This window comes from Oncorhynchus tshawytscha, linkage group LG06, assembly GCF_018296145.1.
Source record: "Oncorhynchus tshawytscha isolate Ot180627B linkage group LG06, Otsh_v2.0, whole genome shotgun sequence".
In the NCBI taxonomy this organism is placed as follows: Eukaryota; Metazoa; Chordata; class Actinopteri; order Salmoniformes; family Salmonidae; genus Oncorhynchus; species Oncorhynchus tshawytscha.
Genome location: NC_056434.1, coordinates 15,803,053 through 15,827,618, shown reverse-complemented (window position 1 = coordinate 15,827,618; position 24,566 = coordinate 15,803,053). Strand labels below are relative to the sequence as shown.

The 24,566-nt window shown below is 44.0% G+C and overlaps 1 protein-coding gene across 1 annotated transcript; it reads left to right on the top strand.

The window, feature by feature from the left end:
• The first annotated feature begins 4,198 nt into the window (after window positions 1-4,198).
• On the top strand, window positions 4,199-23,816 carry LOC112252109 (phospholipid phosphatase-related protein type 3-like). Its single transcript, XM_024423059.2, has 8 exons — window positions 4,199-4,628; window positions 14,024-14,127; window positions 14,774-14,959; window positions 15,739-15,868; window positions 17,017-17,212; window positions 18,661-18,718; window positions 19,526-19,699; window positions 20,923-23,816. Exons 2-8 carry the CDS (start codon window positions 14,044-14,046, stop codon window positions 22,309-22,311), a joined length of 2,217 nt encoding a protein of 738 aa, XP_024278827.1. The 5' UTR covers window positions 4,199-4,628; window positions 14,024-14,043; the 3' UTR covers window positions 22,312-23,816.
• The last annotated feature ends 750 nt before the right edge of the window (window positions 23,817-24,566 follow it).

The following is a 24,566-nucleotide window of genomic DNA, read 5'->3' as shown; positions in this document are numbered from 1 at the left end:
TAAAAAAATAAGGTCCAAGCGTCTTCGACAGAAGGGATCAAACTGATTCTATATCATTTTACAGAGGCCAGTTCATGAAGGAAGGCTTGCTCATTAAAGTTTTTTAGCAAGTGTCTATGACAAATCAGGACAGGTCTTTCACTGAGCAGCCATTACGAACACAGGCTTTTAAACAGTGATCACTAAGGTCATTACTGAAAACACCAGACTGATACCTATCAGGATTATTTGTGAGGATAACATTGAGCAGAGTAGCCTTTTCTGGGTGTTTGGAGTCATACCTTGTGGGATTTGTAATAATCTGAGAAAGATTTAGGGAGTCCCATTGCTTTAGGACTTGGTCAGGTGGTTTAAGCATGTTCCAGTTTAGGTCACCTAGCAGGACAAATTCAGACTTAGTGTAAGGGGCCAGGAGAGAGCTTAGGGCAGGTAGGGTACAGGCCGGTGCTGATGGAGGACAATAGCACCCAGTAACAGTTAACAAAGCTATTTGAAAGTTTAATGCTTAAAACCAGCAAATCAAATTGTTTGGGGACAGACTTGATGGAGACACCGAGCACTGAAGGTGATCCTTGGTGAAGATTGCCACTCCCCCACCTTCGGAAGATCTGTCTTGCTGAAAAAGGTTATAACCAGAAAGGTTAACATCAGTATTCAAAACACTCTTCCTTAACCACGTCTCAATAATGACCAACTCATCTGGATTGTAGCTGTGAACCCACACTTTAAATTGATCCATTTTAGGTAATAAGCTTCTAGTGTTAACGTGCAGAAAACCCAGGCTTTTATGAGAGCAGTATGGGGTTGTGTGGGCAAGCAGTTTGCTGATGTCAAATTTGTGAACAGAGCGCCCCATGGTGGTGTTGGTTTTATGTTATGGGCAGGCATAAGCTACGGACAACAAACACAATTGCATTTTATCGATGGAAATTTGAATACACAGAGATACTGGGACGAGATCCTGAGGTCCATTGTTATGCCATTCATTCGCCACGATCACCTCATGTTTCAACATGATAATGCACGGCCCCATGTCGCAAGGATGGCTGGCCATCACTACATATCTGTCGCCAATCTCACTGGCTTCAGGTAATCTATAAGTCTTTGCTAGGTAAAGCCCTGCCTTATCTCAGCTCACTGGTCACCATAGCAACACCCACCCGTAGCACGCGCTCCAGCAGGTACTGTATATTTCACTGGTCATCCCCAAAGCCAACACTTCCTTTGGCCGCTTTTCCTTACAGTTCTCTGCTGCCAATGACTGGAACTAATTGCAAAAAGCTCTGAAGCTGGAGACTTATATCTCCCTCTCTAACTTTAAGGATCAGCTGTCAGAGCAGCTTACCAATCACTGTATCTGTACACAGCCAATCTGTAAATAGCACACCCAACTACCTCATCCCCATCCCTATTACTTACCCTCTTGCTCTTTTGCACCCCAGTATCTCTACTTGCACATCTTCATCTGCACATCTATCACTCCAGTATTAATTCTAAATTGTAATTATTTTCACCTCTATGGCCTATTTATTGCCTACCTCCTTACTCTTCTACGTTTGCACACACTGTACATGAATTTTTCTATTTTTATTTTATTTTGTGTTATTGACTGTACATTTGTTTATGTGTAACTCTGTTGTTGTTTTTGTCGCACTGCTTTGATTTATCTTGGTCAGGTCGCAGTTGTAAATGAGAACTTGTTCTCAACTGCCCTACCTGGTTAAATAAAGGTGAAATAAAATAAATAAAAATGATTTGTACATAATTCCTGGAAGCTCAAAATGTCCCAGTTCTTCCATGGCCTGCATACTCACCAAACACCCATTGAGCATGTTTGGGATGCTCTGGATTGATGTGTCTGACAGAGTGTTCCAGTTCCCACCATTAGCCAGCAATTTCTCACCGCCATTGAAGAGGAGTGGGACAACATTCCACAGGCCACAATCAACAGCCTGATCAGCTCTATGCAAAGGAGATCTGTCATGCTGCATGAGGCAAATGGTGGTCCCACCAAATATTGACTGTTTTTCTGATCCATGTCCCTACCTTTTTTAAAGGTATCTGTGACCAACAGATGTGTATCTGTATTCCCAGTCATGTGAAATCCAAAGATTAGGGTCTAATGACTGATTTCGTTATATGAACTGTAACTCAGTAAAATAATAGAAATTGTTGCATGTTGTGTTTATATTTTTGTTCAGTGTAGTAAATACATAATTTGTCCAGATCAATATGTCTTATGTGGTGAGTAAGGAGGCTAGCCTGACCTGGCTGCTAGCTGCACTAATGACCCATCAGGCCCTGATGCTGTGTATGTGTATGTGTATGTGTGTGTGTGTGTGTCTGACTGCGAGGAGGTTCCCTTGAGGGTCCACTGCTACCAACTAAAGACGAAAGGACCTCGAACGTGGCCTGACCACGACCTCAATCATCGAGAGAGATAGATAGATAGAGAGAGAGAGAGAGTTAGAGACTGTACTGCATCCCCTTTGTAAATTGCAAAGCCTCTTCATTAAGTGAACAGAGGTCCTCTGGCTCGTAATGATGACACTTAAACACCATCTCCATTCCCCACTGCACTGTGACGCATTTCCCTGTGTCTGCATTGAGCGTGGGTGTCAGTGCAGATATGAGGCTTTTCACGCTGGCAGGCAGGCAGAGTGATGCAGTGGATGACACACCACCAGACATGACATTTGGATCCGTTTCTGGGTCCTGCTCACACAGGCACAGGTACAATGTGCCGCCATTGCTCCTGTGTCTAAACCCGTGTAGGAGAGCCAGTGTTATGTGAATGATAGAGTGCTGTGTTATGCTGAGTTTCCAAGACATGTATTATTAGTCATTTATGACCGTGAGACTCCATCTGCTCGCTCCTGTTGTAATGCTAAGCTTGCCAGGGACAAATTTGCACAGAAGTTACAGGAGAGATCGGTAGGTGTTCTCAAAAGGTATAGCCTACTATTCATTCTTTGCATGTGAAGTGATTGACTATACAGAGATAGTAGTAAAACAAAACTCCCATTTATAATATCTGTATAATAAGGAGCATGGAGCTAAACCAGGACTGTGGGGAATGTGTTGCAGGCACAGGCAGTGTATAGTAAAGGACAGAATGCTGGTACACTCTTAGAAAAAAAGGGTCCCAAAAGGCTTCTTTGGCTTTCCCCATAGGAGAACCCTTTTGGGTTCCATGCAGAACGGTTTTGTCTAGAAGGGATACAGCTTTAGTCAAAATTGACTTTCCGTAGCAAGTTTAGGAGAACTTGCGCAGCAAGGAGAATTAATGTAGCAGGTTAGGAGAACTAGGTTTAAGGTTAGGAAAAGTGTTAGGGTTAGGGTTGATGCCAAATTTGACAAAAACGTTATCTCATCTAGACATCACCATGAAGAACCCTCTGGGGAAAGTGTTCTACATGGATCCAAAACAGGTTTTTCAAAGGGTTCTCCTAGCCAAAGAACCCTTTAATGCTCTAGATAGAACCTTTTTTCAAAGAGTGTAGGCCTATATCATATTCTTCCAAGCAAGCACTCTAGGCTAAGGCAAGCACAGCTTCAGTGGACAATGCTTTGCAGCATGCTGTGAAGTATACGGTGCTATCACTACGAGGATAGTTTTCATTGAAAGGCAGTGAGTGTCTCTGGCAATTACCTGATTAGTGAGAGAAGCTTTAAAAATGGACGTGCTGCACAGATGCCTGTTTGTGGTCCCAAACAAAGTTCTTTGAGTGTAAGGCTTTTTAAAATTTAACTAGGCAAGTCAGTTAAGGACAAATTCTTATTTACAATGAAGGCCTACTGGGCTTACAATGGGTTAACTGCCTTGCTCAGGGGCAGAACGATTACTGGCCCAACGCTCTAACCGCTAGGCTACCTGCCACAACTCATTTTGCTTACTGTGTATATTTGTATATTTCGGAGCAGGAGCTCCACTATACTTCTTAACTAGCATTCTATAAGAGGAACAGGAGCTCAAGCAGTAGAACATTTGAGGTGCCAGTACTCTGCTCAGGTGAGCTCCTGCCCAAGTCAAGCACTGAGAAAGAGGGAAGGGCGAGTGAGAGAGAGCATGCATGAAGGCAGACAGACACCATGTGTCCTTTTAAATGATGCTGGGGGAAGAAACCGTCTTTCTCTCACACCCACTCACATGCTGCAACATACACACATGCACTAAACAAAAGGCTACACACACCCCTCCCCTGCACGTTTCTGCTTTCACGTATTTGTGCAGTAGACGCATCATTGACAGCCCCGAGTTCCTTATGATGAAATACCAGTGTTGTCAATAGACAGGTTATCAATTCTTAATGTTATCTGTCATCTATCTAGCCAAGGCGAGACGCAAGACCACAATATCCGAGGCAACCCTTTGAACCGGCGTTTCTCGCTAAATCGTCAGCTTTGCCCAAGTCAAAAGCCCCCCGAGGTCGGGGAAATCGTGCGTTTTCGCTCCACACCAAAGCTGCACCAGCGCTACTAAACAATTTCTTCGGGATCGCTCGGGGGAGAAACGTGAGCAGAAAGAAGAATGTGAAATGGACTGAGTTGCTGTGAGAAACATTGAAGGTCGGGGGAAAGAGAAGATATTGGATTTTATTAGGAATTTTCCCATTTATCAAATTAAGGTGAGACAACTCTGTGTACTATTTATTCCATGAAACGTGCATTGTCAGTGTTTTTTATAGACGCGATGCTGTCGATTTGACAGTAAATGACTGAGGGAGCTACTGTGCGCAATTCGAGTACAGTAATAGTTTTATTATATGAACAGTTTTACAATCACACCTATTCCTCGTGCTACCTGTCATCAATCGACTTTTGCTGATTTTCTATTTGTTATTTGCATGTATACATTAGGCTAATAGATATAGCCTAGGTGAGTTTTTGACTTTATTATTCTCTTACACGGATGTTATGCTTTACATTTCTTCATGGATTTAAAAAAAACGTAATATTGTGATATGCATAGCCTAAGCTTTAATTGTTGCTCTCTCTGATTGTATGTGAATCAATCATCATCCATGATCATGCTATTTTTAACCATGTGTTCTTATAGTCCTAACTAGTGATTCATATATAATGCGATTCCCGTATTGATTTGAGGTATCCTAGGCTATTGCCTATATTCATATACCAGGCAGCACGTTTTGTCGTTGTGCCATAAACCGCCCGTTATGTTTTGGATGGCTGACAATTTGCACACATTAAAAAATCAAAAATCAATGCCGCAGTTTTATCTCTGAATTTTCTCAATTGATAGCTTGCACCACCCGTTCTATGACACGCATAGGATCTAATGTCTGCACACATACATTTGGAACCATTTTTATTGTTGCACCAACTATATGTTAATGTCTTCCTGTCTGTCTGTCTGTCTGTCTGTCTCTACTTACTGATCTACGAAGTTAATAATCAGGTAGGCAGTATTACTGTAGTACTTAATTAGTGTATTTTGGACCATTGAGCTGGCTTAATCCTCTTTATCAGTCTAATCCTGCCTCTTATTAAACCAAGTGTCAAATTGCAGAGTAACAGTGTACCTCAACACACTGGTATGTTGTAGGTGCAATCTGAGAAAAAAGGGTTCCAAACAGGTTCTTCGTCTGTCCCCATAGGATAACACAGGTAGAACCATTTCTTGGTTCCAGGTAGAACCCTTTTGGGTTCCATGTAGAACCATCTGTGGAAAGGTTCTACATGGAACCCGAAAGGGTTCTATCTGGAACCAAAAAGGGTTATTCTAAGGATTCTCCTTTGGGGACAGCCAAAGAACCCTTTCAGGTTCTAGATAGCACCTTTTTTTCTAAGAGTGTGGTGGAACATCACAGGGGCCAAGCTCCTACCCCACAAGCATTTCGCTACACCCGCAATAACATCTGCTAAACACGTGTATGTGACAAATAAAATTAGATTTGCTTCCAGTTCGAGCTATAAGACTGCTAAATAGTTTGTTAAATAGTTAACCAATAGCTACCCGGAATATCTGCATTGACCCTTTTTGGACTAATCTCTTCTGACCCATCACATATGCAGCTGTTATCTATCCCGTTGCCTAGTCACTTTATCCCTACCTATATGTACATATCTACCTCAATTACCTTGTGCCCCTGCACATCGACTCGGTACTGGTACTCTGTGTATATAGCCAGGTTATTGTTACTCATCGAGAATTTATTCCTTGTGTTATTCGTTTTATAATTTTTTTCCTCGTGTTATTATTAGTATATCTATTTTTACTTTTTTTTTTAAACAATTTTTTATTTATTTTCTCTCTGCATTGTTGGGAAGAGCCTGTAAATAAGCATTTCACTGTTGGTCTACACCTGTTGTTACGAAGCATGTGTCAAATAAAAGTTGATTTGAACTGTCCCCAAAACATATGTTTAACAATACTTTAAAATCAAACATAATTTACATTCTTTCCTTTCTGCCTAATAAGGTGTTGGAAACCCTGATTTCAGCCTCCAAAAGGCGTCCCCACCTTTGTGTAGAAAGTGTTGTTTTTCTCTTGAGCAAGGCCAGGATTGCCCACAGTACTCCACACAAACATTGTGGAGGACGTGTGAAAATGACTCGCTTTCTGTTCTAGACTGAGGGACCATCTTCACTCCCACTTGAGTGCAACAATAGACCCAGTGAGGATGGCCATTTTCTAATCCACCCTGTTTAATTAAAAAGACTCCCCATTCAAACCCTCTCGCTGGCTGTCAAGCTGGTTCTCTGACCACAGACATAGACAGACCTCAGCTTGTTTAAGACACTCCCTCCCTTTCCATTCTCCCCAACCCTTTCAACACACTCAACCATTTTTATTGCTGCACTAACTACACTATATAAACAAAAGTACAGCTCCTTCGGGAAAGGATTCAGACCCCTGGACTTTTTCCACATTTTGTTACGTTACAACCTTATTCTAAACTGGATTCAATTGTTATTTTTCCTCATCAATCTAGACAAAATACCCAATAATGACAAAGCAAAAACAGGTTTTTAGAAATTCTTGCTAATTTGTTGAAAATAAAAACTTTGATAATAAATTGACATAACTATTCAGACCCTTTACTCAGTACTTTGTTGAAGCACCTCTGGCAGCAATTACAGCATCGAGTTTTCTTGGGTATGACACTACAAGCTTGGCACACCTGTGTTTGAGGAGTTTCTCCCATTCTTCTCTGCAGATTCTCTCAAGCTCTGTCAGGTTGGATGGGGAGCGTTGCTGCACAGCTATTTTCAGGTCTCTCCAGAGTTGTTCGATCAGGTTCAAGTCCGGGCTCTGACTGGGCCACTCAAGGACATTCAGAGTCTTGTCCCAAAGCCACTCCTGTGTTGTCTTGGTTGTGTGCTTAGGGTCGTTGTCCTGTTGGAAGGTGAACCTTCGCCCCAGTCTGAGCGTTCTGGAGCAGGTTTTCATCAAGGATCGCTCTGTAATTTTCTCTGTTCATCTTTGAATCGATCCTGACTTGTCTCCCAGTCTCTGCCCCTGCAAAACATCCCCACAGCGTGATGCTGCCACCACCATGTTTCACCGTAGGGATGGTGCCAGGTTTCATCCAGATGTGACGCTTGGCATTTAGGACAAACAGTTCCATCTTGGTTTCATCAGACCAGAGAATCTTGTTTCTCATGGTCTGAGAGTCTTTAGGTGCCTTTTGGCAAACTCCAAGCAGTTTGTGATGTGCCTTTTACCAAGTAGTGGCTTCCGTCTGGCCACTCTACCATAAAAACCTGATTGGTGGAGTGCTGTAGAGATTGTTGTCATTCTGAAAGGTTCTCCCATTTCCACAGAGAAACTCTAAAGCTCTCGGATTCTTGGTCACCTCCCTGACCAAGGCCCTTCTTTCCCCTGATTGGTCAGTTTGGCCAGCTCTAGGAAGAGTCTTGGTGGTTCCAAACTTCTTCCATTTAAAAATGATGGAGGCCACTGTGTTCTTGGGGATCTTCAATGCTACAGAATATTTTTGGTACCCTTCCCTAAATCTGTGCCTCGACACAATCCTGTCTTGGAGCTCTACAGACAATTCCTTCAACTTCATGGCTTGGTTTTTGCACTGACATGCACTGCCAACTGTGGGACCTTATATAGACAGGTGTGTGCCTTTCCAAATCATGTCCAATTAATTGAATTTACCACAGGTGGACTCCAATCAAGTTGTAGAAACATCTCAAGGTATTTCTGTTTTGTATTTTTAATGCATTTGCAAAGATTTCTAAACTTATTTTCGCTTTGTCGTCATGGGGTATTGTGTGTAGATGGCTGAGGATTTAAAAAAACGGAATCCATGTTTGAATAAGGCTGTAATGTTACAAAATGTGGAAAAAGTCAAAGGGTCTGAATATTTTCCAAGGGCACTGTATATGGACACCCCTTCAAATGAGTGGATTCAGCTATTTCAGCCACACCCATTGCCCTGTATAAAAAATTGAGCACACAGCCATGCAATCTCCATAAACAAACACTGGCAGTAGATTGGCTTTACTGGAGAGCTTAGTGACTTAACGTGGCACCATCATAGGATGCCACCTTTCCAACAAGTCAGTTAGTCAAATTTCTGCTCTGCTAGAGCTTCCCCTGTCAACTGTAAGTGCTGTTATTGTGACATGGAAACTTCTAGGAGCAACAACAGCTCAGCCGCGAAGTGGTAAGCCACACAAGCTCACTGAACGGGACCACTGAGTGCTGAAGTGCGTAGTGCGTAAAAATCATCTGTTCTCGGTTGCAACCCTTACTACCGAGTTCCAAACTGCCTCTGGAAGCAACATCAGCACAATAACTATTAGTCGGGAGCTTCATGAAATGGGTTTCCATTGCCGAGCAGCCGCACACAAGCCTAAGATCACCATGTACACTGCCAAGCGTTGGCTGGAGTGGTGTAAAGCTCACCGCCATTGGACTCCGGAGCAGTGGAAATGTGTTTTCTGGAGTGATGAATCACGATTCACAATCTGGCAGTCCGACAGACAAATCTGGGCTTGGCGGATGCCAGGAAAACACTACCTGCCCCAATTCGCAGTGCCAACTTTAAAGTTTGGTGGAGGACGAATAATGGTCTGGGGCGGTTTTTCATGGTTCGAGTTAGGCCCGTTAGTTCCAGTTAAAGGAAATCTTAACGCTACAGCACACAATGACATTCTAGATGATTCCAATCAAATCAAACTTTATTTGTCTCATGTGCAGAATACAACAGGTGTAGGTGTCACCTTACCGTGAAATGCTTACTTACAAGCCCTTAACCAACAGTGCAGTTCAAGAAAGAGTTAAGAAAATATTTACCAAATAAACTAAAGTAAAAAATTGTAAAATGTAACACAATAAAATATCAATAATGAGGCTATATACAGGGGGGTACCGGTACCGAGTCAATGTGCAGGGGTACAGGTTAGCCGAGGTACGAGGTAATTGACTATGTATAGATAATAAACAGTGAGTAGGAGCAGTGTAAAAAACTAATTGGTGGGTGGTAGAAGCTGTTAAGGAGCCTTTTGGTTCTAGACTTGGTGCTCCGGTACCGCTTGCCATGCGGTAGCAGAGAGAACAGTCTGTGACTTGGGTGACTGGAGTCGGACAATTTTTGGGTCTTTCCTCTGACACCGCCTAGTACATAGGTCCTGGATGGCAGAAAGCTTGGCCCCAGTGATGTACTGGGCTGTACGCACTACCCTCTGTAGTGCCTTACGGTCAGATGCCGAGCAGTTGCCATACCAGACAGTGATGCAACCTGTCAGGATGCTCTCTAAGGTGCAGCTGTATAACTTTTTGAGGATCTGGGGACTCATGCCATATCTTTTCAGTCTCCTAAGGGGGAAAAGTTGTTGTCGTGCCCTCTTCACGACTGCTTTGGTGTGTTTGGACCATGATAGTTCGTTGGTGATGTAGACCCCAAGGAACTCGAAACTCTCGACACTGATGAAGCCGATGAGTGAGGGCATTGGATGAATCCCGGAACAAATTCCAGTCTGTTCTAGCATAACAGTCCTGTAGCATAGCATCCAAATCATCTGACCACTTCCGTATTGAGATAAGTCACTGGTACTTCCTGCTTTTGATTGTAAGCAGGAATCAGGAGGATAGAATTATGGTCAAATGTGCCAAATGGAGGACTTGGGAGAGCTTTGTATGTATCTCTGTGTGTGGAGTAAAGATAAAGTCTCAAGTTTTTTTCCCTCTGGTTGCACATGTGACATGCTGGTCGAAATTAGGAAAAACAGATTTACGTTTGCTGCATTAAAGATGAGAACTCTCTTGGTAGATAGTGTGGTCTACAGCTTATTATAAGGTACTCTACCTCAGGCGAGCAATACCTCAAGACTTCTTTAATATTAGACATTACACACCAGCTGTTATTGACAAATAGACACACACCCCCTCCCCTCGTTTTACTAGGCATAGCTTCTCTGTCCTGCCGATGCATGTAAAATCCTTCCAGCTCCATGTTATCCATGTCATCGTTTATCCACAACTCTGTGAAACACAAGATATTGCAGTTTTTAATGTCCCGTTGGTAGGATAATCTTAATCGTAGATCATCCATTTTATTTTCCAATGATTGCACTTTGACCAATAGAACGGATGGCACTCGTCTACGAATTCTCAGAAAGCAGCCCGACCTCTGCCCCCTTTTTCTCAGTCTTTTATTCACGCACATGACAGGGACTTGGGACTGGTCTCGAGAAAGCAGTATATCCTTTGCGTCGGACTCGTTAAAGAAAAAATCTTCTTCCAATTCGAGGTGAGTAATTGCTGTCCTGATATCCATAAGTTATATTTAATCACAAGAGATGGTAGCAGCAACATTATGTACAAAATAAGTAGAAAAATAAGTTACAAACAACGTGAAAAAACGAACAAAAAAGCACAGTTGGTCAGGAGCCCGTAAAACAGCAGCCTTCCTCTCCAGCGCCATTCTGAACATTCTGAACAATTCTGTGCTTCCAACATTGTGGAAACAGTTGGCAACAGTTTAGGGAAGGCCCTTTCCTGTTTCAGCATGACAATGCCCCTTGCACAAAGCGAGTTCCATGCAGAAATGGTTTGTCGAGATCAGTGTGTAAGAACTTGACTGGCCTGCACAGAGCCCTGACCTCAACCCCATCTAACACCTTTGGGATGAATTGGAACGCCGACTGCGAGCCAGGCCTAATCACCCAGGCCTAGTTTCCAACCTCTCTAATGCTCTTGTGGCTGAATGTAAGAAAGTCCCTGCTGAAATGTTCCTACATCTAGTGGAAAGCCTTCCTAGAAGAGTGGATGCTGTTATAGCAGCAAAGGTGGGAACAACTCCATATTAATGCCCATGATTTTGGAATGAAATGTTCGATGAGCAGGTGTCCACATACTTTTGGTCATGTATTTTTCTGTCTGTCTGTCTGTCTGTCTGTCTGTCTGTCTGTCTGTCTGTCTGTCTGTCTGTCTGTCTGTCTGTCTGTCTGTCTGTCTGTCTGTCTGTCTGTCTGTCTGTCTGTCTGTCTGTCTGTCTGTCTGTCTGTCTGTCTGTCTGTCTGTCTGTCTGTCTGTCTGTCTGTCTGTCTGTCTCTACCTAATGATCTATGAAGTTAATAATCTATTAAGTAGTATTACTAGTGATGCATCGAAATGACATTTTTGGCCGATGCCGATATCCAATATTTTCTTTGCCAAAATAAAATGATACCGATAACCGATATTTAACATTTTAGCACCCTTTTAAGCATGGATGCAGCGGTCTAAGGCACTGCATCTCAGTGCAAGAGGCGTCACTACAGTCCCTGGTGCAAATCCAGGCTGTATCACATCCGGCCGTGATTGGGAGTCCCATAGGGCAGCGCACAATTGGCCCAGAGTCTTTGGCTTGGTTTGGTTTGGCTTGGGTAGGCCGTCATTGTAAATAAGAATTTGTTCTTAACTGACTTGCCTAGTTAAATGAAGGTTACACACACACACACACACACTACTGACCAGCAAAGGGCTTGCATCTTTTCTACACAAGCAAACAACTTGTGTTTTTTGCACAAGCAAAGGACTTGCATTTTATCTACACAAGCAAATTATTTAAACAATAAAGCACGAGGGGTATACCACAGGTATGACACAAAATAACTTTTTACTGTTCTAATTACGTTGGTATCCAGTTTATAATGGCCTTGGGTGTTTTTGGTATATGGCCAATATACCACAGCTAAAGGCTGTATCCAGGCACTCCGCGTTGCGTCGTGCATAAGAACAGCCCTTAGCCATGGTATATTGGTCATATACCACTTCTTATACCACTGCTTATACCACTGCTTTCAGCCAATCAGCATCCAGAGCTCGAACCACCCGGTTTATTTTAGTGTTATAAATTACTCATAAATGTATTATATAGCACTTATTCAGTGGCTTAAAAAAGACCATTGCGCAGGAGCTGTAATTCACCATAAAACCATCATATTTCCATATTCCATTTAGATAAATTGATGGGGTTATATTTACAAATATTTCGTATTTGGTTTTCCAATTTTGATCCTTAAATATCAACGTCAGTCAGACCTTTTCAGGCCTCAAAGTGGTCTTATGTCAAGAAGACTCTATGTCCCACGCCATGTACTGGAGGCTCCCGAGTGGAGCAGTCTAAGGCACTGCATCTCAGTGCTAGAGGCATCACTAGAGACCCTGGTTTGATTCCAGGCTGTATCACAACCGGCCGCGAGTGAGTGTCCGATAGGGCGGCGAACAATTGGCCCAGCGTCGTCCGGGTTAGGGTTTGGCAGGGGTAGGCCGTCATTGTAAATAAGAATTTGTTCCTATCTGACTTGCCTAGTTAAATAAAGGCTAAGAAAAACAAAATAAGAAGATGTGTCTCAATATTCCACAACATATGGTGGAATAACTACACCTACTTCCACAACTACATTACACTACTGTTGAGGTATGAAAACTTTGTGTTATCACTTTATTGAATCAATACACTCTCTATGGCCTTACGTTTTGTGAATATTCCCATACTGGATGAGAAAATGAGAAAATCACTATAATTATTTTGCTATTCATCAGTACCCACATCGAGATGGGTATTAGCAACAATGCGTTTCCAAAAAGATGTAGCACCTGAAGTTATCTCCTGCTGGTTAGCATGAATAGCAGCTAGCAGAGAAGCTTAACAGTTTGAGCTACAGTACCAGTAGAGAGAGCTTGTTCCAGGCATGGCTTCTCACCTGTATGCTCGGGGTGCCAGGGAGGCTGGCTGTGTGTGTGGTTGGGCCAAAGTCAGCACTAGTTACTTTGGCATTATCCTCTCCATAGGTATAGGTCAGTCCCATAATAGCCCTATCAATGTATGTGTGGGCTATAATAATGAATCAACCACTTTCAATGTGTGTCCTCTCACTGGCAAATTTGGTTTATACAAGTAGGCTCCCGAATGGCACAGCGGTCTAAGGCACTGCATCTCAGTGCAAGAGGCGTCACTACAGTCCCTGGATTGAATCTGTGATTGGGAGTCCCATAGGACGGCACACAATTGGCCCAGTGTCGTCCGGGTTTGGCCGGGGTAGGCCTTCACTGTAAATAAGAATTTGTTCTTAATTGACTTGCCTAGTTAAATAAAGGTTACATTTAATAATAATAATTACCTGTAAGCCATATGCTCAAGCAATGAATATAGATTATTGTCTGATCCTTGAAGGCTGCTGATTATCCTGTTGGTTTTGGGCTTTTAACCAGTGACTGATTTATATCTGGAACAAGGTGTGTGCACTCTCCAGCTGACCAGTAAGATTAATTGATCAATAAAAACCAGCCAGAAACAAAAACCAGCAATACTCTGGAACTTACAGGCTTGAGTTGTGCACCCCAGGAGTTATGACATGTCATCCATTATCACGAACATGTTTTACCATTGCATCAGGACCATCTGTTTTCCATGTTAATGGAATAAATAAATACATACATGAATACATAAATAAATGTAAACAAAATGTTAATATTAAAATAGAAAAGAGATGTCCCTGAGCTTGAGCTCATTCAGTACTATTATTTTATTAGAACTTCAACTATGCGTTCTTTCAGGTTTGTCCACAGACGTCACAATGATGACTACAAGAGACCCAAAGCCCAAGAAGACACAACCCAAAGACAGCTTGACGTTGTTGCCTTGCTTCTATTTTGTAGAGGTGGGTAGATATATAAACATTATGATAATTGCATATTTTGAGGAACTGTGACATTTAACATGTTACGGTGATAATCTTTGGTTGTATTTGAATGAATGAGTGTGTGAATGAATGAATGAACTCGCAAACACCAGATATTTGTCTTGTGCTTTGCCTTTCTCTTGGGTAGATGATTATGAATCAATATGCTGCAGCTGAAGTGAGAGAAAACAAATCTGGATGACCTGTAGCTGAGGATGAGCTGCTTTCGTATCATTTCAGCTCACGTCTTTTAAACAGTCCGAGCCTCATTCATAGACATTGAATTAGTAACTATCTATATGCAACCATTGTAGATGCGTCCCAGTAGTCTTAAATGACCTTGTTTTATATCCTTCATTACCTCTGATCTGATAGGACTTCATAGGGAAGGTTGTGGCCACATAGAGACTATGTAAACAGATGAAAACTAATACGCATTCATGATGGTCCGTGTTTGTTTGTCAATTGTTCAACTCATCTCAACTACTTTCAGACAAGTTGCAAACGCAAAGAGCGAGAGGCAGAAGTTCTGTATAGTATATTCACGGTTAGGGTTAATAGTAGCTAATAAAGTGACAAGTCTGACAACAACCTTTGACATACACTTCAACGTCCTGTTTCCCAGCTGCCCATTGTGGCTTCTTTTATGGTGTCGCTCTACTTCTTGGAGCTGACGGACCTGCTCCACCCGGCCCAGGTGGGTTTCCGTTGCCATGACCGCACGCTGAGCATGCCCTACGTGGACGGTGGAGACGAGCTCATCCCTCTACTCATGCTGCTCAGCCTGGCCTTTGCTGGGCCGGCCGCCTCGGTGAGGACACCCCTCTAAACACACTTGCACGAGTGCAGGCACACACACACACGCACGCACGCGTGAGAAGCCCTAATAAGCATACCCACGTTTGGCCTATGTCAGTGTTTCCCTCAAGTACCTGTACTAAAAAACCTGGACTAAAAAACCTGATTTAACTTGTCAAGGGTTTGATGATTAGTTGACAAGTACAATTTAGTGTGCTTGTCTGGGGCCACAACAACAATATGTACCATTGGGGTTACTGGAGGACTGGAGTTAGGAAACAATGGCCTATGTGATACACTCTATGTATAATGAAGCCATTATACACTCAAACTGCATGTACTCATGCCATAAAAACTCAATAGTGTAGAATGTATGCAGGCATTGAAACCAGCGGTAGAAAGCCTAGTGGTTAAGAGCGTTGGGTCAGTAACCGAAAGGTTGCTGGTTCGAATCACTGAGCTGACTAGGTGCAAAATCTGTCAATGTGCCCTTTAGCAAGGCACTTAACCCTAATTATTCATGTAAGATGCTCTAGAGTGTCTGCTAAATGGCTGAAATGTAAACCGTTCAAACTACACCAGAATATAGTTGTGAATATGCATATAGGCCTACATTCAAATCAGACCACAGAAGATGAGACAAACATTTCTCAAAACCACAAACCAAATATTGTTTTCTCAAATAGCCCATTCTCTCTAGGGTTGAGCATGATTGTCAAGTAGAAATGCATTGACTAGTACGTGGTCATTAAATGTTTCTATATCTCTGACTGTGTGTTGTCATCTGGTCAGATAATGATAGGGGAGGGCCTGGTCTACTGCATGCAGTCACACCTTAAGATCCGCCCTGGGGTGGAGGGCAGCATCAACGCCGGCGGGTGCAACTTTAACTCCTTCCTACGGCGAACGGTGCGCTTCGTAGGTATGGTTCCACTCAGTGTCAAATGAATGTGGCCTGTTCCTAGATTTCTCCAGTGTGACAATGACTCACTATTTATTTATTTCCTCCTCTTGTTTTCTCGTCGTCACTGCTCTCCCTCTCTCCCCACGTCACTGCTCTCCCTCTCTCCCCACGTCACTGCTCTCCCTCTCTCCCCATGTCACTGCTCTCCCTCTCTCCCCACGTCACTGCTTTCCCTCTCTCCCCACGTCACTGCCCCCTCTCTCCCCACGTCACTGCTCTCCCTCTCTCCCCATGTCACTGCTCTCCCTCTCTCCCCACGTCACTGCTTTCCCTCTCTCCCCACGTCACTGCTCTCCCTCTCTCCCCATGTCACTGCTCTCCCTCTCTCCCCACGTCACTGCTTTCCCTCTCTCCCCACGTCACTGCTCTCCCTCTCTCCCCATGTCACTGCTCTCCCTCTCTCCCCATGTCACTGCTCTCCCTCTCTCCCCCACGTCACTGCTCTCCCTCTCTCCCCACGTCACTGCTCTCCCTCTCTCTCCCGTCACTGCTTTCCCTCTCTCCCCACGTCACTGCTCTCCCTCTCTCCCCACGTCACTGCTCTCCCTCTCTCTCCCATCACTGCTTTCCCTCTCTCCCCACGTCACTGCTCTCCCTCTCTCCCCACGTCACTGCTCTCCCTCTCTCCCCACGTCACTGCTCTCCCTCTCTCCCCACGTCACTGCTCTCCCTCTCTCCCCATGTCACTGCTCTCCCTCTCTCCCCACGTCACTGCTTTCCCTCTCTCTCCATGTCACTGCTTTCCCTCTCTCTCCATGTCACTGCTCTCCCTCTCTCTCCATGTCACTGCTTTCCCTCTCTCTCCATGTCACTGCTTTCCCTCTCTCTCCATGTCACTGCTTTCCCTCTCTCCCCATGTCACTGCTCTCCCTCTCTCCCCACGTCACTGCTCTCCCTCTCTCCCCACGTCACTGCTCTCCCTCTCTCCCCACGTCACTGCTCTCCCTCTCTCCCCACGTCACTGCTCTCCCTCTCTCCCCACATCACTGCTCTCCCTCTCCCCCCACATCAATGCTCTCCTTCTCCCCCCACATTACTGCTCTCTCACTCACCCTCCTCTCCTTTTCACTCCCTTACTCTCTCTCCCCTTCTCCCTGTCTCTCTAGGCGTCCATGTGTTTGGGCTGTGTGCCACGGCTCTAGTAACTGATGTGATCCAGTTGGCCACAGGCTATCACTCCCCCTTCTTTCTGACCGTGTGTAAGCCCAACTACACTCAGCCAGGTGTGGCATGTGACAAAAACCCCTACATCACCAAGGATATCTGCTCCAGCCACGACCAGCACGCCATCCTCTCTGCCAGGTAGCTGCATTACATAACATGACATACACTGTAAAGGGGCTGTATTGAATTTGACAGTAATTTACAGGCAGCTCATTGGAAAGTAAGTTGCTGTATTTCATAATGCAGTACACCTACTCTAATCCATACAGTATCAAAGCAAGTGGTGTGTAATAACACACAGTACAATACTATAGAATTGACTGTAACAAAGTAAATGCTACCGTAATCGTAATGAATGGATGGATGATTGGGGTTTGTATTTCACAGTATTTTGCTGTAATTACATGGGATTGGTGCAAGCAGGTCGGCTGCTATGTAATGTGTTTGCACATTACAGCATATCAATAAATATGTGGTGTTCCACTTAACAAATGTTTCTAAACTGGCAGCGACTACATGGCAAAACCATTGGCAACCATTAAAGGTTTAATCTGTCCCCTATACATTTTACTTTGAAGGGACACAACTACCACACACCGGTTAACTTTGTACAGCACTCTCACTAACAGGTGCAACAAATGTAACCTCATATAAGACAAGCCTCAAAATATGTTATTGAGCCAGAAACAACAATACCATGCACCCACTAGTGGTCAAAACGTTTTTAGCGATCTAAAAATACAGTACAGCACAGATTGTGTGGGATGAAATTACAGTACCATTCAAAATACAGAAATTATTTCCCTGGCCACAATCACCTGAACCAGGAAGAATTAAGGTTATGCTCCAATATTGCTAGAGTGGTTATGGGAAGATACTATAGCTCTTGTGTGTCCACATCTCATGAGGCAAACTAAACACAGCAAGGGAACAAGAGAAGCTAAAAATATGAAGGGTGAATATGAATTTAATGGGTTTTCAAGGACATTGTTTACTTAAGATCAACTACTTGTACATTCAGTTACACTTACAGAGCAAAACATGAACCTTAAAGGAATACTGATTCATTGGTTCAGTGGAGATGAGGACAGAAAATTATTTCAAAGTATTGGAATGCAGCCTTGGACAGACCATCTTATTTTCTCTGGTGGGGGATGTGTCCTAATACTCCTGAAAAAACACATTTTCATGTTTTCTTCCTCTCTGGGCCACTGATCTAAACTGACTGGGTAGGTGAAAGCCAAAGCAAGTTGTCCTTTCCTCCATGTTGCTTTCAAGTAGATTATCCATTCTTATTCATTCTTAGGTAGGCTAAGGGATTATAAAGGTGGCATTAGTAAGGACACCATTTTGGCCAGTCATAGACAGATAAACAGGGAGGTATGTTTAGACAGATATAGCACACAACACCCCAACACTAACCTGCATTGTAGCAATGTGCAGGTGTGATCTTTATTCCTTACGCCACACTGGCGCTGTTCTCTCCCCTTTCAAGTTATGATCAAAGCTGTGTGACATACGGTGTCTGTCTTTCTGCTTTTCTAGCATTTCGCCTCAAGGCTAACACGTTTTCTGTTTCTTGACAGGAAAACCTTTCCCTCCCAGCATGCAACCCTGTCTGCATTTGCTGCTGTGTACATATCAGTAAGTACACCTCCTGGGACGAATACACAGTATGGAAGCTAGTAATCAGTGGCATCAGTAACACTTTCTTTGGATAGTCCATCTGTAAATGCTCTACAGACTATCTACAGACTATCAGTAACATTTCCTCTAACATTTTCAGTTTTCATGAAATTTGCTGAGGCAGTGTTTCCCTATTGGCCACCAGGACAAAAAAGTCTGTCGCTTTAAGTCAACTGAAAACCCAAACTGCGACAGAACATGATAAACTAGTTTATTGATTAAATGCAGAGAACAATGTTGAAGTATTGATAAAAAATGTCCCCACAGATATTGTCTTTGGCTCTTTTTAATGCTTTGTTCAGTGGCAGGTCAAGTACAATAGAATTTGATAAGCCACAAATTAGGACATTGGGCTAATATTGCTTGTGAATATAAATGGTATCGTAGCCAAAGTAGTCGCACCAGATTCTCAATGCACAAATCCTTGGGGCAAATCTGTCCCCACTTTATTTTAAGGAAGAGCTTAGCGTACTGTGCCAAACACACTGGGTTTTCCCACATATATATTTGGTAACTCTTAAATAGAAAGGTTTGCTTATAAACCGCTTAAAATATTATCACAGAGCTTAAATTATGTGGATTGAATTAAGTGAAAACGTGTAGAAGCCTGTTCAGTTTATTAATAGTTAACAAGGCATGTCATAATGCAGTTTATAAGCAGAAATCAAATAACTGTACATCATCTCCATAGATGAATGGAATGTATTTGAGTTTTTGGTTTATAATATCTCACCATTTATTTTCTCCATTTCTCTCTTCTTGCAGATGTACTTCAACTCAACCATCTCAGACAGCACCAAGCTGCTAAAGCCAGTGTTGGTGTTTGCGTTTGCCATCGCTGCGGCACTAACCGGACTGACCCAGATCACCCAGTACCGCAGCCACCCCATCGACGTCTACGTGGGGTTCCTCATAGGGGCCGGCATCGCTGCCTACCTGGTATGACCTGACTTCCATTGAAATCTATCTTGACTTCTATAATGTATATAACATTTCTATGTTTGATACTGATGATGCAAATTAATATTTATTTCTGTAAATGTTCGTTTTTGTATCTGCAGGGCAGGATTGACAGGTGATTAAAACATTTAGGAATACGGAATTTAAGGATTCTACCAAAGCTGATATACAAAGGGCTATTCATGTGCGCATATATTTCTGAAAAGTAGATGTGAGGGAAGTCTACCTACTACTTCTATAGTAGCCGTTCTGTGATTTAATTTGAGGCGAGCACAGGAGAGGAAAGTGTTATTTGCCAGACACTGGTGTAGGATTTTAGCCAATCAAACTGTACTGCATACCATCTCTCCCTCCCCCACTTAAATGGCATACCTGCCGTTTAGCGCTAGGCTCTTTGATATCTCTAGATTACTGCTCTCATTAAAGTTTCTGAATACTCCCGCTCTCATTTAAGTTTCTGACTCCTCCCACTCTCATTCAAGTTTCTGACTCCTCCTGCTCTCATTAAAGTTTCTGACTCCTCCCACTCTCATTAAAGTTTCTGACTCCTCCTGCTCTCATTAAAGTTTCTGACTCCTCCCACTCTCATTAAAGTGTCTGACTCCTCCCACTCTCATTAAAGTTTCTGACTCCTCCCACTCTCATTAAAGTTTCTGACTCCTCCTGCTCTCATTAAAGTTTCTGACTCCTCCCGCCCTCATTTGCTTTCTGCTATCATTAGACTGTCCTCAGGACGGGATGGAGTTCACTTTCATACCCATCATATATCTCTCTCTCTCTCTCTCTGCCTCTCTCTGCCTCTGTCTCTCCATTTTAGATACGGCCTTTCCATCCTTCACCTGAATGGTGATTATTTGAACAGATTCTGGAGGTGTTGTTCCATGACGTTCTGTCTTTCTATGGGAGGGCCTACTCTACATACCCATTTGTCTTATCATGCTCTTTCACTCTTATGTCCTTCTTTCTCATAGGTCTTTTCTGTCTTGTATCTCTTTCCCTCTCTCATTTCCTCTTTGTCCCTGTGTTCTCTCACTCTTATCAGAGATATAGAGAGCGGTGGTTAGAGCTAGCTCATCAGTTCTGTTGAAGTATACCCAGGCAGACGAATGAGATTGAATGATATTGCCTTTCCGCAGGACTATTATACTGAGTACCCATAGAGGAGTTTCAGGCGACCAAGACCTTCTCTTCTTCTCTTCCAGGCTTTCCACGCCGTTGGCAACTTCAGGTCCTCCGACGACATCATCATGAAGCCAGCTCCGACCCCCCAGAAGGAGGACGCCCTACGAGCTCTGACCCAGCGGGGCCACGATTCAGTCTACAACAAAGGTGTAGCTTCAGCGTCGGAGAGCGCTGACGAGATCGCTGCGCCCCCCTCCCTGGACCGGCTGGAAGGCATGGGGCGTCCGCTGCAGCGCGAGAAAGCCTCCATGGGCAGCCTGAAGAGGGCCAGCGTGGACGTGGAGCTCCTGGCACCCCGCAGCCCCATGGGTCAGCAGACCATGGTGACCTTCAGCAACACGCTGCCCAGAGCTAGCATGAATGCGAATGGGGGCATGGGCACTAATGTGGCACCCGACGATTCCATGATGCAGCCCACCCAGCCTGTAAAGAGGAGGCTGAAGGCTGTGCAGGTGCCCATGGACCCCATGCGCTCACAGCAGCTGGTGACAGAGTGGAAGCAGAAGTCCATGGAGATGCGGGGTCTGAGCCTCAGAGATGAGGCAGAGCGGGAGGCCAGTGAGGAGGGCTCCGAAGGGGAAGAGGAGGTGTCTGAGGACGGGGGGCCACAGGCCTCGTTATACCCATCTACGGTGCAGTCCAACAGTGGAGCTTCCACTGGCCAAATCCCCATAAGTGTGGGGCCTCCGGGGGGTGTGAGGGTGGTGGCAACCCCCAGACCCCCCCACATCCCAGAGACAGGTCCGCCGCCGGTGTCGCCCAAGAGCGCATTGACCCGCGCCAAGTGGCTGTCAATCACGGAGAAGAGCAGTGGCAGCGGGTCGCTTCGGGGGGCTCCCAACCAGCCACGCATCATGCAGGTGATCGCAATGTCCAAACAGCAGGGCCTTCTCCAGTCCTCCTCCTCGGGGGACACACCCAAGTCCTCCGAGACCACCTCCACCTCCTCCTGCACCTCCTCTACGGCCAGCGCCGACTCGCCCCACTACCGCCCGCCCTTGGAGGCCCAGCGCAATTCGGCCATCATCACGGTAGACGCCCACGCCCCCCACTACCCTGTGGTGCACACTGCCCCCCAGCCCTCCTCTGGCAATGGGAATCCCTGGAAGTGGAGAGACGCGTCTGATGGCAGTGACCCTCGCGACGCCTACGAGCTAAACAACCTGAACCGCAGCGCTGCTCGAGGCAGCTTCCGGCCGCACCAGACCATCTCGCCCTGCTCCTCCACTGGTGACGGCGACCACGAAGTGCTCCCCCCTCCACCTCTTCCTCACACCGAGGTCCTCCATGACGGGCGAAGCCGAGAGTCCACTTTACAACGCAAGACCGCCCTAGTTCAATTTCAAAACAAGACTGGACAGGAGAACTACTATAAAAAACTACAGGGTGCCCGGAGGAATAAGGAGTAGTTACTAACTAACTCTCTTACTAACTAAATAACTAACTAACTAACTAGTTAGTCTTACTAACTAACTAACTAATTAGCCTTACAGTCAAACCACAAAACCTTGACTGACAAGCTGGGGTCTGCTGCTATGCAGCTCTCAGACTTTGTGTGATGTTATCAAATGAGTTCCGCAATACGGCGGTAGCCTACATGTGTATGATGTATGCTAGCTGGAGGAATACATCTTGAGTGGATGTGGAACTGGTGAGTGTCATAGCAGGTCTGTGCAAAAAGGGATGCTGAGGTATTTCATTTCAGGAGCACAAAGAAGCTTTTCAAAGATTAAAATGGGAAGAACACCACCACGCAACACAAACCAAAAAACACATTTGAAGGATAACGTATTAAAGCTCCATCTACTGAGCTGAACCAGGAAGTTTTGAAACATTTACAACATCTTCATTGACTCCATCTTCCTTTCAATGATTCCTGTTACTCAATGGGCTGATTGTCTAGTGTTGGTATGGCATTGACTCTATGTTGTGGACTTTTTGTTGTTAATACTTAATTGCTAATGTGTAGATTCTGAGCATGTATGTCTGTGTGTTTGGGAAAGTGGGTCAGGTGCTTGTGTGTATGGGTGTTGGGTGTATGGGTGTTTGTGTTAAAGAAGCACAGTATGTTTAAAAATATATATATTCTGCTGTATTCAGCAGAATGTGTAGGGGCCAATGATGGTGCCAATTCTCAACAAAGTTCAGACCTTGATCTTAACTCTAAAGCTGAAGAACAACAACAATTTTAACCTGAACTTCTTCTGTTGTAGAATACTGACAGGACTGAATGAAAGTAAGTTGTGTAAAGGAGTGCTTTTCAATTTCAACTTCTCCATATGGATCTTACTTTTGAGAGTGCTACTAGAGTGCCTCATAAACTGACTTAAAGCATAAACCGTGTGTATTTTTTACTGGACATGTTATACGAGAACAAAACTACAATAAGGAAAGTCCCATCAGGGGAACAGTCATTCTATCAAAGCAATAGCGGCAGTACGAGGCAGAATGTGTCAAATAGGATGGGTAATATTGACGGTTTCCTTTTTGCTGATCGTTGAAACCTTCGAAGTGAACATGCACACAAATCAATACACTCCTGTGGATGGACTACTGCACGTTATGTACATGATTGTCAGGTTGGAAGTACTACTTTGTCAGTAAACAAAAAAAATACATTAAAAGTTGTCATTAGTAACTGAACTGTTAAGCACTAGTGTGGCAAATGTTGTATATCTGAGGCATGTTTGGTTCTTAATGTCCACCAAAGCCCTCCAACTGACAATCACAAGTTGGATCATCAATTCCTCACAAACACTTCAGTACAGTATGCGCTGTATTTGGGCTTCATTCGAAGTGTTCTAGTGCTGCGCACTGAAATACCAACAATGCGCCAGCGAGAATCCTTAGTTGCTACATACATTTTTTTACTTATAATTTATGATATTTACCCATTGATTCTTGAAGAATATAACTTGTAAATGTATCATGGACTTAGTTCAACTGTCATACCCCATCAGAACCCAAAATTTAAGCTTGTTTTCTCCAATGTTTGTATACAACATAAATGTAAACAAACACTGTATATCAAAACATTTGATATCATGAATTGTCAGTCATTGCATCCATATCTCTGTCTATGAATGTAAGAGTGGGTACATTTCTCCAACTCCCGTCCTTAGCTTTTTAGAGAACAGGGATGGGGAGAATGCTTTGTTATTGTTTAAATGAAAGATTCTAGCTTTAAAGGGAATTTCCCCACTGTTAACGGAGATCATATTCATGGTAAATGCTGAGAGTGTTGACTGTGTGGGGGTATAAAGCTCTTCAAAGAGCATCTATTTTTCTCATTCTAAAACTCTCAGCTATCATGATACACATCAGTGCTCATTTTCCTAGTCACTCCAATAGGCTACAATAACTACATGAAAGAGCAAATAGACCAGTATTTTGTCTAGAATGTAGACACCTTGTTTTGTCTGGGAACAGCACCATGTGCGTTCCCCCATTTGTTTTATTACAGTCGTTTATCCTAAACACACTTACATGTGCAGCACACTAGACAACAGCTGCACAGCAACTGCACCTTGGAAAGATGGTTATTTGCTGGGTTATCATGTGAGTTGTGGTTGGCTAGCTGGGCTATTATAGTGGGCGGGAGAGAGAGAGCGAGAGGCCCCAGGCACATAACAGATTGCTGTGGATGGTCACTGGGAGTCTAAAT